Raw genomic sequence first — 16,933 nt, 5'->3', positions numbered from 1 at the left:
TCATAAACTTGATTTATACAATTCAATATTTATTTATATATATATGTTTTTAACTTTTTAATAGTTTTATTAATATTCTAAAAATACATATTATTATTCTATAAATGAATATTCCTTTATTCATAAACTTGTATTATACAATTCAATATTTATTTATATAAATAATATTTATATAATTAATGATACATACATATGAAATATTTATGTGCAAAATCTGTATTAATTATGTCAAAATATATATTAATAAATTATATATATATATATATGCATAATTAATTTGTATTTCTGTCAATATTTGCTTTTTAATTTTATTACTCTAATTTTTTAATTACTATTATATGAAATGAATTGAATACTGTGAAAATATATATTATACATATAATAAATAATATAGTGATTTTATATATTATATTGTGTGTGTATGTATATAAATAATTTATGCATTATATACATATATAGACAATATATGACAAAATTATCTCTATATGTATTTGTTTTTATGTTTTTATATATATGTAAATAAATATATGTAAATATATATATATATATATATATAGCTATATAATTCATTTATATAAATAAATATTGCTTTATATAATATAAAGTTATGAATAAAAAATATTGTCAGAAATAACAATTATTTATTTATTTATTGCTGTTTTTTCCACCTAAATCCAACTATTTCTTTAGTAGTCTATCCATTCCCTAATATCTAGATGCATACTAACTGCTAAGCTGTGGCTCCAAGAAAAGAAGAAAAGAAAAAGGGTGGCTTTAAGGAAGAGGAAATTAACTTGGGTGCGTTCTTCTGGACAGACTTCAATTAATACTCATTAAATGAAAATGATGTTTTTCAGATCAGCAGGATGTTTTTAGTGTCATGTGACTTCATCACGGACTCACTTGTCACGTGTGAGACGCTGGACGACCCTCAGGGCCTGGAGGAGGCACACACAACCCTCCAGATGCTCAGAGTTCAGCTGGATCGCTGACTCAGTGGACACACACTGCAGAAGAACCTCACCGAACATCCCGTAACTGTCCTGAACGAGAGCACACAACCTGACACACAAAAAGAGAAGGACAACAATCATTTAACAGCCAGTAGTAAATTATTCCTGACTCATTTGCTTTGCTTTGCTGCTATTCTGTTTACTTTATATTACTTGTTTACTCTATTTGCACCGCTGTTATTTGACTTCTTTTGAACAATTTCTCCTTGATTTTGCAATGCAAATGTTTAGTCTTTTTGTTATGCCAATAATAAAGCATGCTAAACTTAAATTAAAATGGCAAGAAAGACAGTGGTTGAAGAAAGACTGAAGTTTCCAGCAGGCATTTGAGTATATTTGGACAAACTCTTAATGACAAACTGTACTCATAAGTAGACCTGCAAATGAGAGTCTCTGAAGCTTCATCCCAACAACAAACACTCACATAGATACAGATATCGTCTACAGATTAAATGTTGACTTTGGCACCAGACAGGGACTAACTAATAACTTGATCTACGGCCTGACTCGTAGCGGTCACATGGCGGTGTTTCTATACTCAAAATGATATTTTTGCAGGTATTAATAGTCTCTACAGATAGTCACTTCACAGAGACTGGCGACTTTTTTGGAGCCAGTAAACCACGGGACTAAACAAACAGGCTGGGATTTAAATATATTTTCACATGCTAGACAGTGATTTGATTGCACAGTAGAGATAACTATAGTGGAATACAAAAATAAACACCGTTGATTCGTACATTCTTCACACTGATTTAGGTGAAGACGTGTTTAGTTGAAAAACTGCTTGCAAGGCAACTCCTCAAAATAATCTACATTTACTATTTTTCTTCTTCACATTTTCTGCAACTAATTCAGCTGAAACCACTTAATGTGCAGCAGACCGTTAACAAACATTGTTCAGTTTAGAACAAGGGTTCACAAACTTTTTGTCAGCGGAAACCATGACCTAAAATATTTACTTCAAGTACTCTCTGAGATTTTAGGTTCATATTTCAATAATTTTCAATAAACTTTTGGCCCCTAGTGGTTAAAAACAAGACTGCGTGTATTTTGCGTAAGAACATTGTTTTGGTTGTGCTTCGGCTCTGCGTAACTGTGCGGATGAATATGACGAGTATGACGAGACACGCACGGGTGAGTTGACGCGTGTATGCAATATCCCGCCACATCTAAAATATAAACATGTACTAAGTAATAGTACACGTTACCATAGTGAATCAGGGTAAGACAAGAAAAAAAAATCTTTTGGAAGTATTCATGTATTTGGGAAACCAAAAGATCGCACAACCAACACTAAAGGCCCTTTTACACCAAGGATGATAACGATAACGATATTGTTCTAAAAATCGTTCTAAATATTAAAGAAAAGCAAAGTCAGTCCACAGCACAACTATAACAATAATGGAACAGAGAAACAATATCGTTGGAATCACTTTCAGAATGAATTTTTTTTTCAGCTGATAAACGATAAAAACATTGACAGCCAATCAGAATCCAGCATTTAAAGCGGCAGACGACAAAACCGCAGCGTTACTGTCTGCTGGTGTGGACACTAATAGTTATCGGTTTTGGTGTGAACAGACTTAACTCGATCTAGTTTATATAAAATGTGAAATAAAAATGAATAATGATATTTTCTCATCTATTTTTTTCAAGCTTTGCTGTATAACATTACAAAAGGCAACACTGAAGTTGAGTTAGCCTATGTGTCGATTCACACGCAGAACCGACAGAAAACTTCTTTTTATTTGAATTCAGTCGGGTTCGAATTTCTTCTCGGATTGGGTCAGTTTCACTTTTATGACAGTCATTTAATACTCATACTGTCCAAGAAAAACTCTCAAAAAAGCGCTTTGTCCTTTACAAGACATTGTGTCCAACTCGGGCCAGATCGGGATAAAACTATGTTGTTTCATGTTTCACTAATAAATGTCCAAAAGCAAATCTGCTTTCAGAATAGATTAAAAGCCTGTATAACGCAAATAATTTGACTATGTTAAAGCTAATGATGTTGGTGCGATGTGAGATGACCTTTGATGAACCATGACTGGCATATCGGGATTCGGGAATCATCCTGAACTGTGGTTACCCTGTTGTAGCACTGCTAAAGAACACGGGGTTAAGTAAGTGTGGTTGTGAACACTGAGGCTTGTTTAGACCCGTGTGTCTATGAAACCAAAGAACAGGAGGGGTGACTGGGCAGTAGCACTTTGTGGTATATGGCCAGGTTGATATGAACAACCCCCTTCTTTATTCGCTTTCCATTTGAGGCGCTTCCTCTAACGGAGCAGGACAGAGGGCCGATGTCCCCACCGGGTTTCTGTCATTGGTCAGAGGCAGTCACTAGCTACTTTCAGGAATCTGTTATTGTGAGTGTTCGCAGGAATTCGCAGCAACTTGGAGGCGCTTCCAGGAACTGGGATCCATTGAGCTTGTCCAAACACTCACACAAGCGGCGCACAAACACATACACATACACACACACACACAAGCCTACTCGATGTAGGTACCCCACTACCCCTCCATTTCCTTCACACATGCACACAGACTTCTCTGGCAGCTGATTGGTTAAGGCACAGTGGGCGGGATTCCTTCCGACACGGTGCCGGCCAATGGGAGCAGAGCTTTTGATAAACAGGTCTGTAATTTGACACGTAAAGCACATTGTGTTCCACTTCTTCTTGAAAACATCCAACCCCTCCTGTCTGAGCAAAGAGAACTTCTTCAGCCTGTTTATACTGCTCTGAGTTTTTACTGGAACAACATATCTTCTTGGACCAAAAGTTAAATGCTAATTATTGTCTGGAAACTGGCCACAAAAACGAGGAGGAGGAGGAGGAGGGGAAAGAAAATGTATACAAAAAAAAAAGTTTAAAGAGAGGGAGAGCAAGAGAGAGAGAGAGAGAGAGAGAGAGAGAGAGAGAGAGAGAGAGAGAGAGAGAGAGAGAGAGAGAGAGAGAGAGAGAGAGAGAGAGAGAGAGAGAGAGAAAGAAACTGCAACGTAACTGCAAACTAACAGTTGTAATGAAATGGGTGGCCTTGTTGAAGCACACCACACGTGAAAAAAACAGATATTGTCAACATCTACGCTGCATGCTGGAGGCTATAAACAGGGAAAATGAGTTTCAAACATATGCTTATAATCTTATTTTAAACCTGTGTTAGTGAAATTATAAACAGAGCCAGGACAGCTTGGAAATAAGGAACAATACGTCCATTTTGCTAGTGCTGTTACTGTTAACTAAAACTAAAAACAGTGTTTGTTAATTGAAATAAAGCTGAAATAAAATGAAATCTAAATGTTAAATAAAATTATTTAAAAAAAAACAAACGAAAATTTGAAAAGTTGCCTTGGCAACTAACTGAAATAAATTGAAGGTTGAACTAAAACTGAAATAAAAATAAATTAAAAGCTAAAAAGAAATATAATTAAAATAACCTAATAAAAATGATAAAAGCAAATAGTACAATTACTAAAACTTAAATGAAATTAAAATGAAGTGAGTGAGTGTGCGCGCGTTGTGAACCCACCTATAGGCGCACATTACTAACGCGCTCGTTAAATATCACACAAAAAATATTGCAGTCTATTTCTGTTGCCTCAAAATAGCAACGCGACAACACTGCGCCAGAACACAGCTCGTTTTCAGACCAGCACGCCCATGGGCGCACAAATGCATTTGCTATTTAAACAATGTGGCGCAGGACGTGAAAATGATAACTGCGTCGGGCTGAAACTAGCAAAAAACACTTGTGTCGCGCCGGGTGTAAGATAGGGCCCTTAATGTCTCATCTGAAGGAAGGTGCTTGTTACAGTATAGTGTCCCCATCACTATACTGGGGTGTTAGGACCCACACAGACCACGGGGTAAGCACCCCCTACTGGCCTCACTAACACCTCTTCCAGCAGCAACCAGGTTTTCCCAGGAGTCTCCCATCCAGGTACTGACCAGGCTCAGTCCTGCTTAGCTTGAGTGGGCACCAGACTTGGGCTACAGGGTGATATGGCTGCTGGTTATGGATGGCATAATCAACTGATGCTGTAAAGAGTGACATGCATAACACTGTATATTCACAATAGTGTTGAAAGTAACTTACTTTATGTAAGGGATAATGTAGAGCGAGGCGGTTGTTATAGCGAATACAACCCCGACAGGCTGATCAGGACCCTGACGCGAAGCGGAGCCTGAAGGGGTTGTATTCGCTATAACAACCGCCTTGCTCTACATTATCCCGCTTATTACATGGCTACCCACCAAATAAATCAATAATTTGACACAAAATATTTATTTAAAAAGGAGTTTATTGATTTAAAAACAATTGTATTGCTTCCGCTAAAGAAAATAGTCCGTTCCGTCTCTACGGTTAGAATCCTGCGTCCATAGCAACGCTCTGTTTTTCATGGCAACGGTGTGTTATCAAGAAATAACAGACCGCATTCTACATTGGAATTCAACCAAGCCATGTAATAAAAATAATTAATACATAATACACAATAAATGACAAACAATAATATTTTTACTATTAAACAATTTAGGAAAAGCAGTATTTTCCTAAATTCCAGTGAAAAGGAAACAATATCTTCATTTTTATAATTATTATAAATAATTAATAATAATAAATAATGTAAACATTAATTATATGAATATTAATAATATTTATAGAAAATATTTATTTTTAGCAACAACAACAATAAATGTATGTTTTTTCTGTTTAATGATTATTCATTATACTTATTAAAAAACTGGTTCTGAGACATTTGCACATAAAAAAAAAAATACAATATTGGTCTAACTGTATTAAAAGGAATGTAAACATCCCCCTTTTATTCTCTGAGATCATGAGGCCTGTCCAAAGGAAGAGAATTTAGGAGCATGTGAGGTTGCGAATGGCAGCTATCATGTGCTGGGGTCTGCTTAAAATTCTGTGCATTAAGTGTGTGTGTATGTGTTTGCTTCATCTTTGTCAGTGGCCTCACTCACACCAGGTTTGGTCCAGTCAGGATTTCCCGGTCAACACACACTCCAGACCACAGTGTCTCGTCTTCCTGTGTTTCAGTGTTTACGGCATGCAGCAGCAGCGTCTGATGGGGATCCAGTTACCGACAGTCAAATGACTCTTTTTTTCCAATCACCCTTCATCAACACAGCACCACGTGCATTTCTGACAACAAATCAATGTGTCTCGGGAGCGGGGCAGAGATCAGAGCGTGAGGGAGGCGCATGCTCTTTACAAATGTATGACAACATGCTACAAAAAACTCAGAACTCCATAGCAACATGCAAAAAATTCATACAACCTAAGCAACTGAACATCAATGTGCTAAAACCCCTCTGAACACCTTAGCAACTACATAGCAACATACTTAAAAACAGCTTATCAACTAAGGGAACATGCAAAAAGCCACTCAGAAAACCTCAGCAACTGCTAGAGCTGCAGGATTCTGGATACACTGAGAAATCAAATTTTTTTCCTTATGAATAAAAAAAAGAAAAAAAAGATTGAATGAATGATTCAATGACTCACTCATGAATACTTCACTTGTTTCATTACGGGATGAATCAGTGTTTTTGAAAGAATCTCTTGAATGAATGATTCAATGACAAATAAATGTTTTACTTGTCACTTGTCGCCACCTACTGGTGTAACAATGTAATGATACAATATTTATTTGAAGTAGACTGTAGACTATCCAAACTATAAACTCATATCCCAGAACTTTCTGTGATAATTTGAATTATTGTACCACAGAAATAATGATACTGTGTGGTTGAAAAGAGGGCATTTCATACATGACAACTGCTCTCTCTGGCTCAGCGGCAGCGAAGACGCAGATGTGATTGTTCCGCTGTGATCGTACTCGTAAAGGTTTAATAGACATGAAGCTTTAGCAAATTTACAGCAACGTTCTACAAAACACCTCAGAAGACTATAGAGTGCAAAAACTCCATTGATTTTCTCCATAAGGACAATGATTTTGAACGATAACTTGTAAACCTTTAAAGACAGACCTACTGTGAGCAAGGTTGTTAATCCATGGTATTCGCTTTTGCTGAAGCCGTTAGCCCACATTATTTCATCTTATTTTTTAAAATAATTGTGTTTAACAGTGCAATTCCTGGTGGAAAAACTACATTACCCATGATGCTGTACAGTCAAAACAGCACTTTAGCTCCGCACACTCCCATGAAGCACTGTGAATGATGTAAACAAGTCGATCTCTCCACACTCTTAAAATACTTAAATGTTTGTATATATTATACTTCATGGGATTGTAGTTCTTTTCCTTGCTAAAGCCGTTAAGTACACCATCTCGTACCTTTGTCTTTTTGTCCGATTTTCAAAAACTTTTTTGCTTCAAAAGTTTGTAATGCTGTGATTCACCTCGTAGCTCATTTGCTTGGTTCATGGCTTATAACTCTTTAACGAAGAATTTGTAAAAATCACTATGGGAAAAATTTCGGAACCAGTGCCGCTGAAAAAGTGGGCGTGCACTGTTGCACTCTATAGCAACTACATAGCAACACCCTGGCAACCACTCATGGCGATGAGTTTGCACAGGCAAACAGGTTTTCTTCAGCTGTAGTTTTTTTCCTTGCAAGGCAAATTCTCACTTTCTGTCCTTTATTTTCCTTTTTTTCTAGATCTGGTTATGGATCACTGACATTGCTGGGCTTAATTAGAGATGTTTGTAGAGCTTTACCATGTGGTGCAAATAACTGTGTGAGACTAGAGAGAGAGGGAGAGAGAGAGAGAGAGCGAGAGCGAGAGTACTCTATGTACTGGGAGGGGTTGTTTGGTTAGTCATTGACAGAATATGGAGCAAAGTTGTGCTCTCTCACCATTTATCACTCCATGAGGAGATTGACCTCTTGGAGCTTCAGCATTGGAGTTTAGAACAGACAATGGCCTAATTATACCACACTGGAACACTGAGTGCACGTCCACACAGAACAAACACACAATCTGACGACGTATTGCATTCAAGAGATATCTCGTAAAACTACTATACACGCACAGATCACCTGATAAACGCATACTAGATCTACTGATATTCATGCTGTGTGATTTGAAACAGTAATAATCAATGAATGTATTTTATCATGTCCCCAAGCACATTCCCAATCAATTCAAATACATTTTATTAGAAGCAAATGTTTTGAGATGTAACTGGTTTGCTAAACTGGTTTGGCTGGTTACTGGGGAAGGAGAGTTGCTGATAAACTGCACGTCGTATTAACTTACATAGATCTCAAGCCTCTGTGATGCTAACAGCTCTAAACTGTGCTTAAATCCCAATCATTTGTTATTGCTTTTAACAATAGCAAAGCAGAAGTGTAAAAGAAAAAAAAAGGAAGAGAATGAAAAAATATTTATGTCAATTCTCTTTTTGCTGTTTGAATAAATCTTTAACAGTAAAATGTCATGCACATTATTTATCTGTATTCATATATAGACCATCATTCAAAAATTTGGGGTCAGTAAGATGTAAAAAAATTTTTTTTAACACTTTTTTTCAGCAAGAATGCATAAAATGCATCAACATTGTTGTTTCCACAAAAATATTGAGCAGCACAACTGTTTTCAACATTGATAATAATCAGAAATGTTTCTTGAGCAGCAAGTTAGAATGATTTCTGAAGGATCATGTGACACTGAAGACTGGAGTAACGATGCTGAACATTCAGCTTTGATCAAAATATACAATTGATCAAATAAATGCAGCCTTGGTGAACATGAGAGACTTCTTTCAGAAACATTAAAAAATCTTACCAACCCCAAACTGAACAGTACTACATTTTTTAAGTATTTTTATTAAACAACACCCATTTCTTCAATCATTTTAGAAGGTCTTTGACCAAAATGAGAGTTTTATTTATAAGATGAAACAGTGTGCAGGACTTTTTACATTTTCCCCTCAAAGTAACAGTGCTATCCAAAACCGAGAGCAACTGAAACCCAGAGGTCCCGTACCTGCCGATGTGCTGCGGTGCCACTGGTTCTGCTGGTTTGCTCAGTGCTCTGTGCTGGAGAGAAGCTCTGTGAAGGGATTGGGTGATGGGGATGCAGTACACCCTCTGAACGACCACCTCAACAGGACCGCTCTGAGAGCCCGACGACCCACAATCCTCCACTGCGTCCAGTAGAGACATCCGAATGTCACGTCTGTTCAACTCGCCGACCTGAGGATGGAAAATTGGAAAAGTTTAAAAATCAGTTCAAACGTTTTTCAAACCACACAAGTCAAAATTTCACGACTTTCACGTAATATGGACAAATGACACCCATGTCACCCCAAACCAGCATCTCTCACTGAAAATAAAAGACTTCCGGTCTCTTTGTCACTGCAAATCACTGCAAACATGAACGCTCTGGGGTCAAGTGTCTTGCTCTCAACGCTGATGGCCTTTGAAGGACCACACCAAACTCCCAGATCAAAACAGCACCCTTTTGGTTACCAACTCTAAGCCTTAACCACAACATCACAACAATAACTAGTGGAATTTAACTGTAAAAAAAACTATTACTATAACTATTATTCAGCAAGGATGTATTAAATTGATCAAAAGTGATAGTAAAGACATTTATAATGTTACAAAATGCTGTTCTATTTATCAAAGAATTCGGGGAAAACAATTACTGCTACAAAAATATTACGCAGCACAACTGTTCAATATTGATAATATTTCTTGAGAAGCAAATCATCATATTAGAATGATTTCTGAAGGATCATGTGACGAAAGACTGGGATTAAATTATGTTTTAAAATATGAAAACATTTAACAAATACAATTTTTACTGTATTTTTGTCAAATAAATGCAGCCTTGGTGAGCATTAGCGATTTTTGACAAAAACATTAAAATATCTTACTGACATTTTGAATAGTAGTTTAAGTGTTGATGACAGTATGAGTATGCACATTTAAATTGATTCTCCACCCAAAAATGATCATATTTAAAATATATTTGAAAGAATGTTGAGAACCAAACAACACTGGATCCCACTGACCAATAGTTACATTATACTTTTAAACCTGTGGTGTGTTTACAACCAACATAAAGTTTTTATAGACAACACTGCACTTTGGTTATTTTGAGTCGTAGACGTTGCATCATGAATTTGTTACACCGGGGGTCTTGTCATGTAGGAAAATTTGGTTTTATTTTCACACTTAAGCGAATATTCATGCATAAAAACACCACTCATTAATCATTCGCACACAGTGTCACACAGGAAATGGCAGCTGTCTCCATTCCAACAGCACGGCAGTACATTCACACTGAATTTGAAATCTAGACGGTCCCTTTTCTGGGAATTTCTGTTTTCTTCCCGTGATCACATGAGAGGGAACAGCTGACGAACCTGTTTACAGGGAATGGATTTCTCTGTTGACACTTGGCTTGTCCCTGCCCGCCACAGGCTCCTGGTTAACGGCGGAGGTCTGCATTTCTCCACGGCGACCGCATCTCTCGGCCCGCCTGCGTTATCCTGCTTAATCTCCACGCAGATTTTCTGACTGAAGTGGGTGTTGAGAATTATGGGATAGCGTTCCCCTTCCACAACCAGATTCTGCCTGGAGGGAGACAAAAATGGAGTTCTGCTGGTTTTAATGTGTTGTTTTTGGAAAATTACTTACAGTACGAAAACATCCCACCTTCCTTTATACAGCTTGACACTTTACAACATTTTCACAAAACTCGACAACATTGATTGACAGCGGACTCACTGAGCAAAACCACCTCCACACTTCACACACACACACATAAAAGAGTCTCGAAATATTCTCAGGTACACACAAAAGCTCAAGCCCTTCCCTCCCTGGGTGGAAAACGACTGTTGGTGATAAAGAGCGACTGACTGATCAACAAAGATGATGTTTTCCATTTCACAGGCAGTCTGAAAACGCTGATTTTAAGTCGACATAAGTTCTTTGTACTTGGCATCTAACAGATCAACCGCGAAACACGCTGTGCTCTTTGGTGTGCCTTAGTAAGAGACCAAGATGTTGTTTGCTAAAAGAAAGAGGTGACTTTGGCCCTTTGCTATGATTCTTCTTTAAAGAGTGTGGCATCTAAACATGGCTCGTTCTGAAGCACTATTCATCTCGTCTTTTCAAATGGATAAAAATGAGCTGAAAAGTGGGCCAGACTTTATGCTGATGGTTAAAAGTGACCAAGGCTGTGGTTCTCAAAAGCATCATGAGTGAAGTTGATATTAGAGACCATTGGTTCTATGATCTACTTAGCCTGTTCACACCAAGAACGAAACCTATAAAGATAACTATAACAATAACTAACTATAATGTTAGCGACCATACCCGTAGACAATGTCATTCTGTTTATTCTAAGCGCCTCTGTCGCTTTAAATGTTTGAGCTCTTTAAAGTCATGTGGATTCTGATTGGTTGTCAATGTTTTTATTGCTCATCAGCTGGAAAAAAAATCATTCTGAAAGTGATTCCAACGATATGACATTTTTGTTATAGCTGTGGTGTGGACTGACTGACTGCTATTCTTTTACATTTAGAACGATTTTCTTTATTGTTATCATTATAGTTATCGTCCTTGGTGTGAACGGGCTTTCGAGAAACACAGTCCTGGCAAAGATCCTGGGTAAATCAATCATTTAAGAGAAATAATATAATAATTTTTTACATTACAATCATAAAATTACAACACTAATATTAATTTCTTCATTTTTTAAAATTAATTTCTTCAAGTTTTAATCTGACGGAAAACCGCAGGAAGCCTTTAAAGCTTCTCTTTAAAAAGTACTTCTCATTAAAAGTATGGGAAGATGGTTGGTACATGTTGTGTTCACAAAAGCACATTAAAGTGCTGTTTCATTTTGATTAATCATGCAGCCCAACAAAGACCTATGATCAGTTTCGTTATTACGAAAAGATCTACACTTCTAGGCAGGAGTCACTGGAACGGAACATGTACAGGAAAGGGTTTTACATCTAGTTATTGATTAGAAGCACATGGGGACAAAAGCCTGCAAATTATATACACACTTTTGTGAAAACATCTACAAGTTGGTAAGCACATACATAATACCCGCTGTCAAATGTACCATTCGCAGGGCTTCAGAAGTAGGTTACAAACAGCCTGATCAATCTTTGCACTGGATGTATGGTAATTTGTCACAGATCTGTTCCAAACAAACGTGTCTTCAATAAGCGGAGACCTCCACTCCACTACAAGCCGGGGCCTGCAGAGCTCATGTCATGAGACGTAGTATGTACGTCAGCATTTAAATCATCCTGCCCTGAGAGAGAATTGAGCAGGTGCCAGCAGAGGCAAGTAATCTCACTGAACCGCATGAACTTCAGCCAACAGCTCCAGGGCAGCCAGCGAAGACAAGTTTACACAGGAGAGGGGGGGGGGGTCCTCCACCCTAATGCAAACAGGCGCTTTTTCAACATGCTGTCAGCCTAAGAAGAATAGGAAAGAAATTTCCAGTCTTTGACAATCCAAGAGTGACAGGTTAAAAAAAAAAAAAAAAAAAAAAAAACTAATAATGCATCAAATATTTTTAATATTACAATTTATAATCAACATTTTATGTGATTTTGAAATATTGTGTATTTGCTCGTCTGTCACGCCAAGCGGAGTGATACAAAGAGCGAAACGGTTCCAGTGCTGATACAGGGGATATCGCACGGCTGGAAAAGGCTCTCAGCCAATCAGATTCGAGAACCAGAAAGAACTGATGAATAAATAAATATATTACAGCTCTCAACTAACTTCTGTAATATATATACACACACAAACAAGATATTGGTTTAATATTTTTTGGTCTCTACATACTTTATACTTCCATTAGTTTTGCTGACTTTATTATTCTAAAATGTACATAAATATTAATTATAAAATCATATATTAAATGATAAACTATATCATATTATGAACAATTTCAATAAATAAAAAGTAAATAAAAAATAAGTACTCCCGGAACAACATACAGTGGTGGTCAAAATTGATGGCACCCCTGATAAATATGATAAAAAATAAAAAATAAATCTGCATTGTTTATCCTTTTGATCTTTCCTTCAAAAAATTCGCAAAAATCTAACCTTTCACTGAAGTAAAAGAATTGAAATTGGGGGGTAAATCACATTATGAAATAAATGTTTTTCTCCAAAACACGCTTAGATTTTTGTGCATTTTTTGAATGAAAGATCAAAAGGATAAACAATGCAGATTTATTTTTTACAGCCATTTTTTATCATGTTTATCAGGGGTGCCATCAATTTTGACCACCACTGTAAATGTAATTTCTTACAAAAAAAAAAAAAGAAGAAATATCCTTTCTCATAAATGATATACAAATAAAAATGCAAAGTCTTAGAGATCAGTTGCACAGGAAACAAAGTCTTAAGAGAGATTCGGTAATCTCACTGCAAATAGTGTCACATGCCGATCGGGACATACGTATGAATGCATTTCCGGTGGTTTGGAGAAGGAAGTTATGTACAAACTTAAGAGTTTGCTGACGTCAGAGCTGACACAAACAGGTGAGGGTGCGGCACAGGTGTAATCACAACCTAGTGATGACAGGTATTTCCTTCATAGCTGAACCATGAATGAGCTGGGAACAACGTGTATATGTGTGTGTGTGTGTGTGTGTGTGTGTGTGTTCTTGTGTGCGACGGAATTGGTCATCAGAAATACACCAATACAGGCTGTACATAATTAACCAAACTGCTTTGGATTTTCAATTTTTTACTAATGTATGTCAAATCTAAGACGGTAGTTCTCAAATGGTGGTATGCAAAATGCAAAATATAAACTGAGACTAACTATATATGCAGAGTTAGGGGAGCCAAATAAGCATTTTTAAAATAACAATGGGGTTATCAGTTTGGAGAAGAAAATGCTTCACATATCTTTTTGTTGTCATTGTTGACAGCCATGCATCCAATCAAGATTACAGCATTTTGGTACAAATTCCCCTGTCACTTGGACAGGTTAGAAAGCACATTTGATTTTAAGGACATTCTTGTTTACTTTCGTACGATGAATCTTGATATCCAATGTAAAATCAGAGTCCTGAAGCAAAACCAGTTGAGAACCACCATAATAATCGAAACTATGATCAAATTGATGGGAATTCTAAAAGTACAAAACTTTCAAGGTTCGTCTGTGATTTAATTCTCGATGGCCTTTCTAAGAGTTTGAGCATTTAAAAGTGGTAGATGACAAATCTGCAGCACGCACTTATAATAAACAGAACATTATCGTGCATTGATAGACACTAATATAGTAATCTTTATTGTTTTTGGTGTGACCCGGTCTTAACAGTCATTTTTAATTAAAAAGGTTTGTCAAAACAAACTTGTTTGAAATTAAGTTGTGTCACCATTAGCTATTTTTAAATAATATTATATATTATACGATATAAAATATATATTATAAATAAATACATACATTTATAATATAAAAAAACATATTATATTATAAAATATATTATAATATTTTATATTATATAACATTTTAATGGAAATTAAAGCCATTGCCTTTTGGATTACTCTGAATCATTTAATTCCAATTGAACTTCCTGAGGGGTGTGGACAAATCAATTAAAATTCCAACTGATGAAATGAACGGAAGACAATTCTTACTTTTGGAATTTTGCCCAACACTGTGTCACACTTGCACTCACACTTGCACAGGTATTTCATTGAACTGAAAAAAGCACACACACACACACACACACACAAAAAAAAGAGAGACTAAAAATCTCTTTCGAGTTTTTAAAAATAATTCTACATTACTCAACTACAAGGTTTTTAAATATATTTGACGATACATGAAGTGTTATCATCTGCCGCCCATTTTCTGCAAACTATGGGGGCCGAATTGGAGTCAATCTGGTGGACTTTCCAGGGTAAAATGAACTCTTGGACTTTCCAGGGTCAACTATGCCTGCCCTTAAAGCAAACACTCCGCAGAGGGAGAGAGAAAAAAAAAGAGAGCAAATGAGACAAGAGGAGAAACTGTGCCAGCAGCACACTGTGCTGCATGTGTTTTCTATTCAGCTCTCTGGCCTCTGTCACAGTTATTGTGATCCGCAGCCTAACGCTCCTCACAAAAAAAAAAAAAAAAAACCCAGAGAAAGAAAAAGGCGAGGGAAGAAAAAGGATCCAGCTATGTTTTTTCCCAGCTTGCTGGAAATGAGCTCAGAGCTGCCAGGAAGAGGTATGCAGGCCATTCCCTGGAGCTGAGGAATGACGTGGGAGCTACGCTACATGGGGGCGATACGGGGGAGAGAGTGAGAGGGGCGGGACCCTGGCTTCCGGCGAGTCCTGATCCGGGGATCTGTGGTCCTCCCACACAGATGGAGACTGGCTCGTCTGTCTCTGTCACCTTCAGCCCCACAGGCCTCTCGCTCTTATCAGCTCTGTGCAAAACACACGGCTGCACACGGCAAGACCGTTCCTGCCAACCTGCGGCTTAACAGTGATTCATCACTAATTATCACAGAAGAAATAGGGAAATGTGCATCAATGCTACGTAATACAAGTAATCTTGGAAAAAAAAAATCCAGCTGGCAAAACAAAGCAGAAAATTAATTAGAAATGAAGCTTTGAAAACCAAAAAAAAAAATATAAAAAATTAAACTAACTATATGAAATATTAATAAAATAAAATAAACAAGTTGTTTGCATTAGAAAAATATCCAAGAATACTGTCGCCAATAGTTGGGGACACTTAATGTTCAGCAATATTATTAATCTTGACTGCACTGACACTAATGGATGAGAACTGAGCTGGATGATGACATCACTGTTTTCTACAGAACTGCTATATAGATGAAATTAACTCATTTAACAATTGATGATCTTCACAATGGAAATGAATAAACACTGAACTGACTTCAGCTGAACAATGGCACTGTTTTCTTTTAGAGCCGAACTGAAAAATGAACTTTGTTTGCATCACTGAGTCATTTTCCTGTTATCACTGTAAAGCTGCTTTGAAACAATATTGCATAAAGCGCTATATAAATAAAGGTGACTTGACTTGAATAGAAATATGTTTAATACAACTATATTGATTATAATCAAAGTATTTAATAAGGAAAAAAATGTGTTCTGTGTGATTACTCGGAGTTGAAAGTGTATTTTTGTGCCAATTATATAGATTTCTGGTTGAAAATTAAAAGTCCAATCACAAGAGTAAATATTACACCTTTCTTCAACAATCCACACAATCTGAAGCATCATGCATGTCCGTAGTACAAGTTTGATAATTTTATGGTTAAAGTTTGTTCAAATGCTTGACCAAGCACTACAAATAATGCACAAAATTTAAAAATACATATGTATTTTTACAAGTGTATTATGTCAGTAATCCATAAATTACCTAAGATTGTTTGAACAAAAAAAATAACAGTAACGACTATAATTGTCAGAGATAATAAACGAATGCTATTTCTGATATTTTATGGTGAAATGTTAAGGAACGGAACTGACCATGGTGGGTAGATGTGGACGATGTCTCCGGGCACAGGGTGTAGCTGGGCGGCCGCGTGGCTTTGTTGAAAAGAGCCACACACCTTTCCCCCTCCGGCAGCCTGTCACACACCGTGGCCTGCATGCCACATTCCTCTCGAACTCCCCAGAATCCTCAGCGTCAGGACACCTGGCCTGTCAGCTTGGGTCAAACAAATGTAATGTATGAAACTGTACATCTGTATATTTGTCCATGTTACAATTTAAGTTATAGCATATAAGTAAGCTTTACATTTTCTTAAATGATCAGCATCTGCAAGACCGTTTCCTTCTCAAAGTCATTAAGTTTTGCAAAACAACACAGATACGATACAGGCCCAGTAAATTAATAACAGCAGCAGGATATTTTGGGGTTATGCTGTGAAAACTCACACTGGCGCGGGTCTCAACTTTTTCA

At 36.9% G+C, this 16,933-nt stretch overlaps 1 protein-coding gene across 1 annotated transcript in view; it reads right to left on the bottom strand.

The window, feature by feature from the left end:
• LOC311284006 (DNA repair-scaffolding protein-like) overlaps positions 1-16,621 on the bottom strand; it is a gene marked incomplete at its 5' end in the record, with an annotated part of 31,780 nt that extends 15,159 nt beyond the window's left edge. Inside the window, 5 exons of the mRNA XM_084398807.1 lie at positions 904-1,062; positions 8,991-9,199; positions 10,381-10,591; positions 15,255-15,468; positions 16,498-16,621. Coding sequence (XP_084254933.1) covers positions 904-1,062; positions 8,991-9,199; positions 10,381-10,591; positions 15,255-15,468; positions 16,498-16,621 — 917 coding nt within the window. The remainder of the gene's footprint in view (positions 1-903; positions 1,063-8,990; positions 9,200-10,380; positions 10,592-15,254; positions 15,469-16,497) is intronic.
• Between the last annotated feature and the right edge of the window lie 312 nt (positions 16,622-16,933).

The sequence above is a fragment of the Rutilus rutilus genome (genome assembly GCF_951802725.1).
Source record: "Rutilus rutilus genome assembly, chromosome: 24".
Taxonomy (NCBI): domain Eukaryota; kingdom Metazoa; phylum Chordata; class Actinopteri; order Cypriniformes; family Leuciscidae; genus Rutilus; species Rutilus rutilus.
This window is presented reverse-complemented; position numbering and strand designations above follow the sequence as displayed.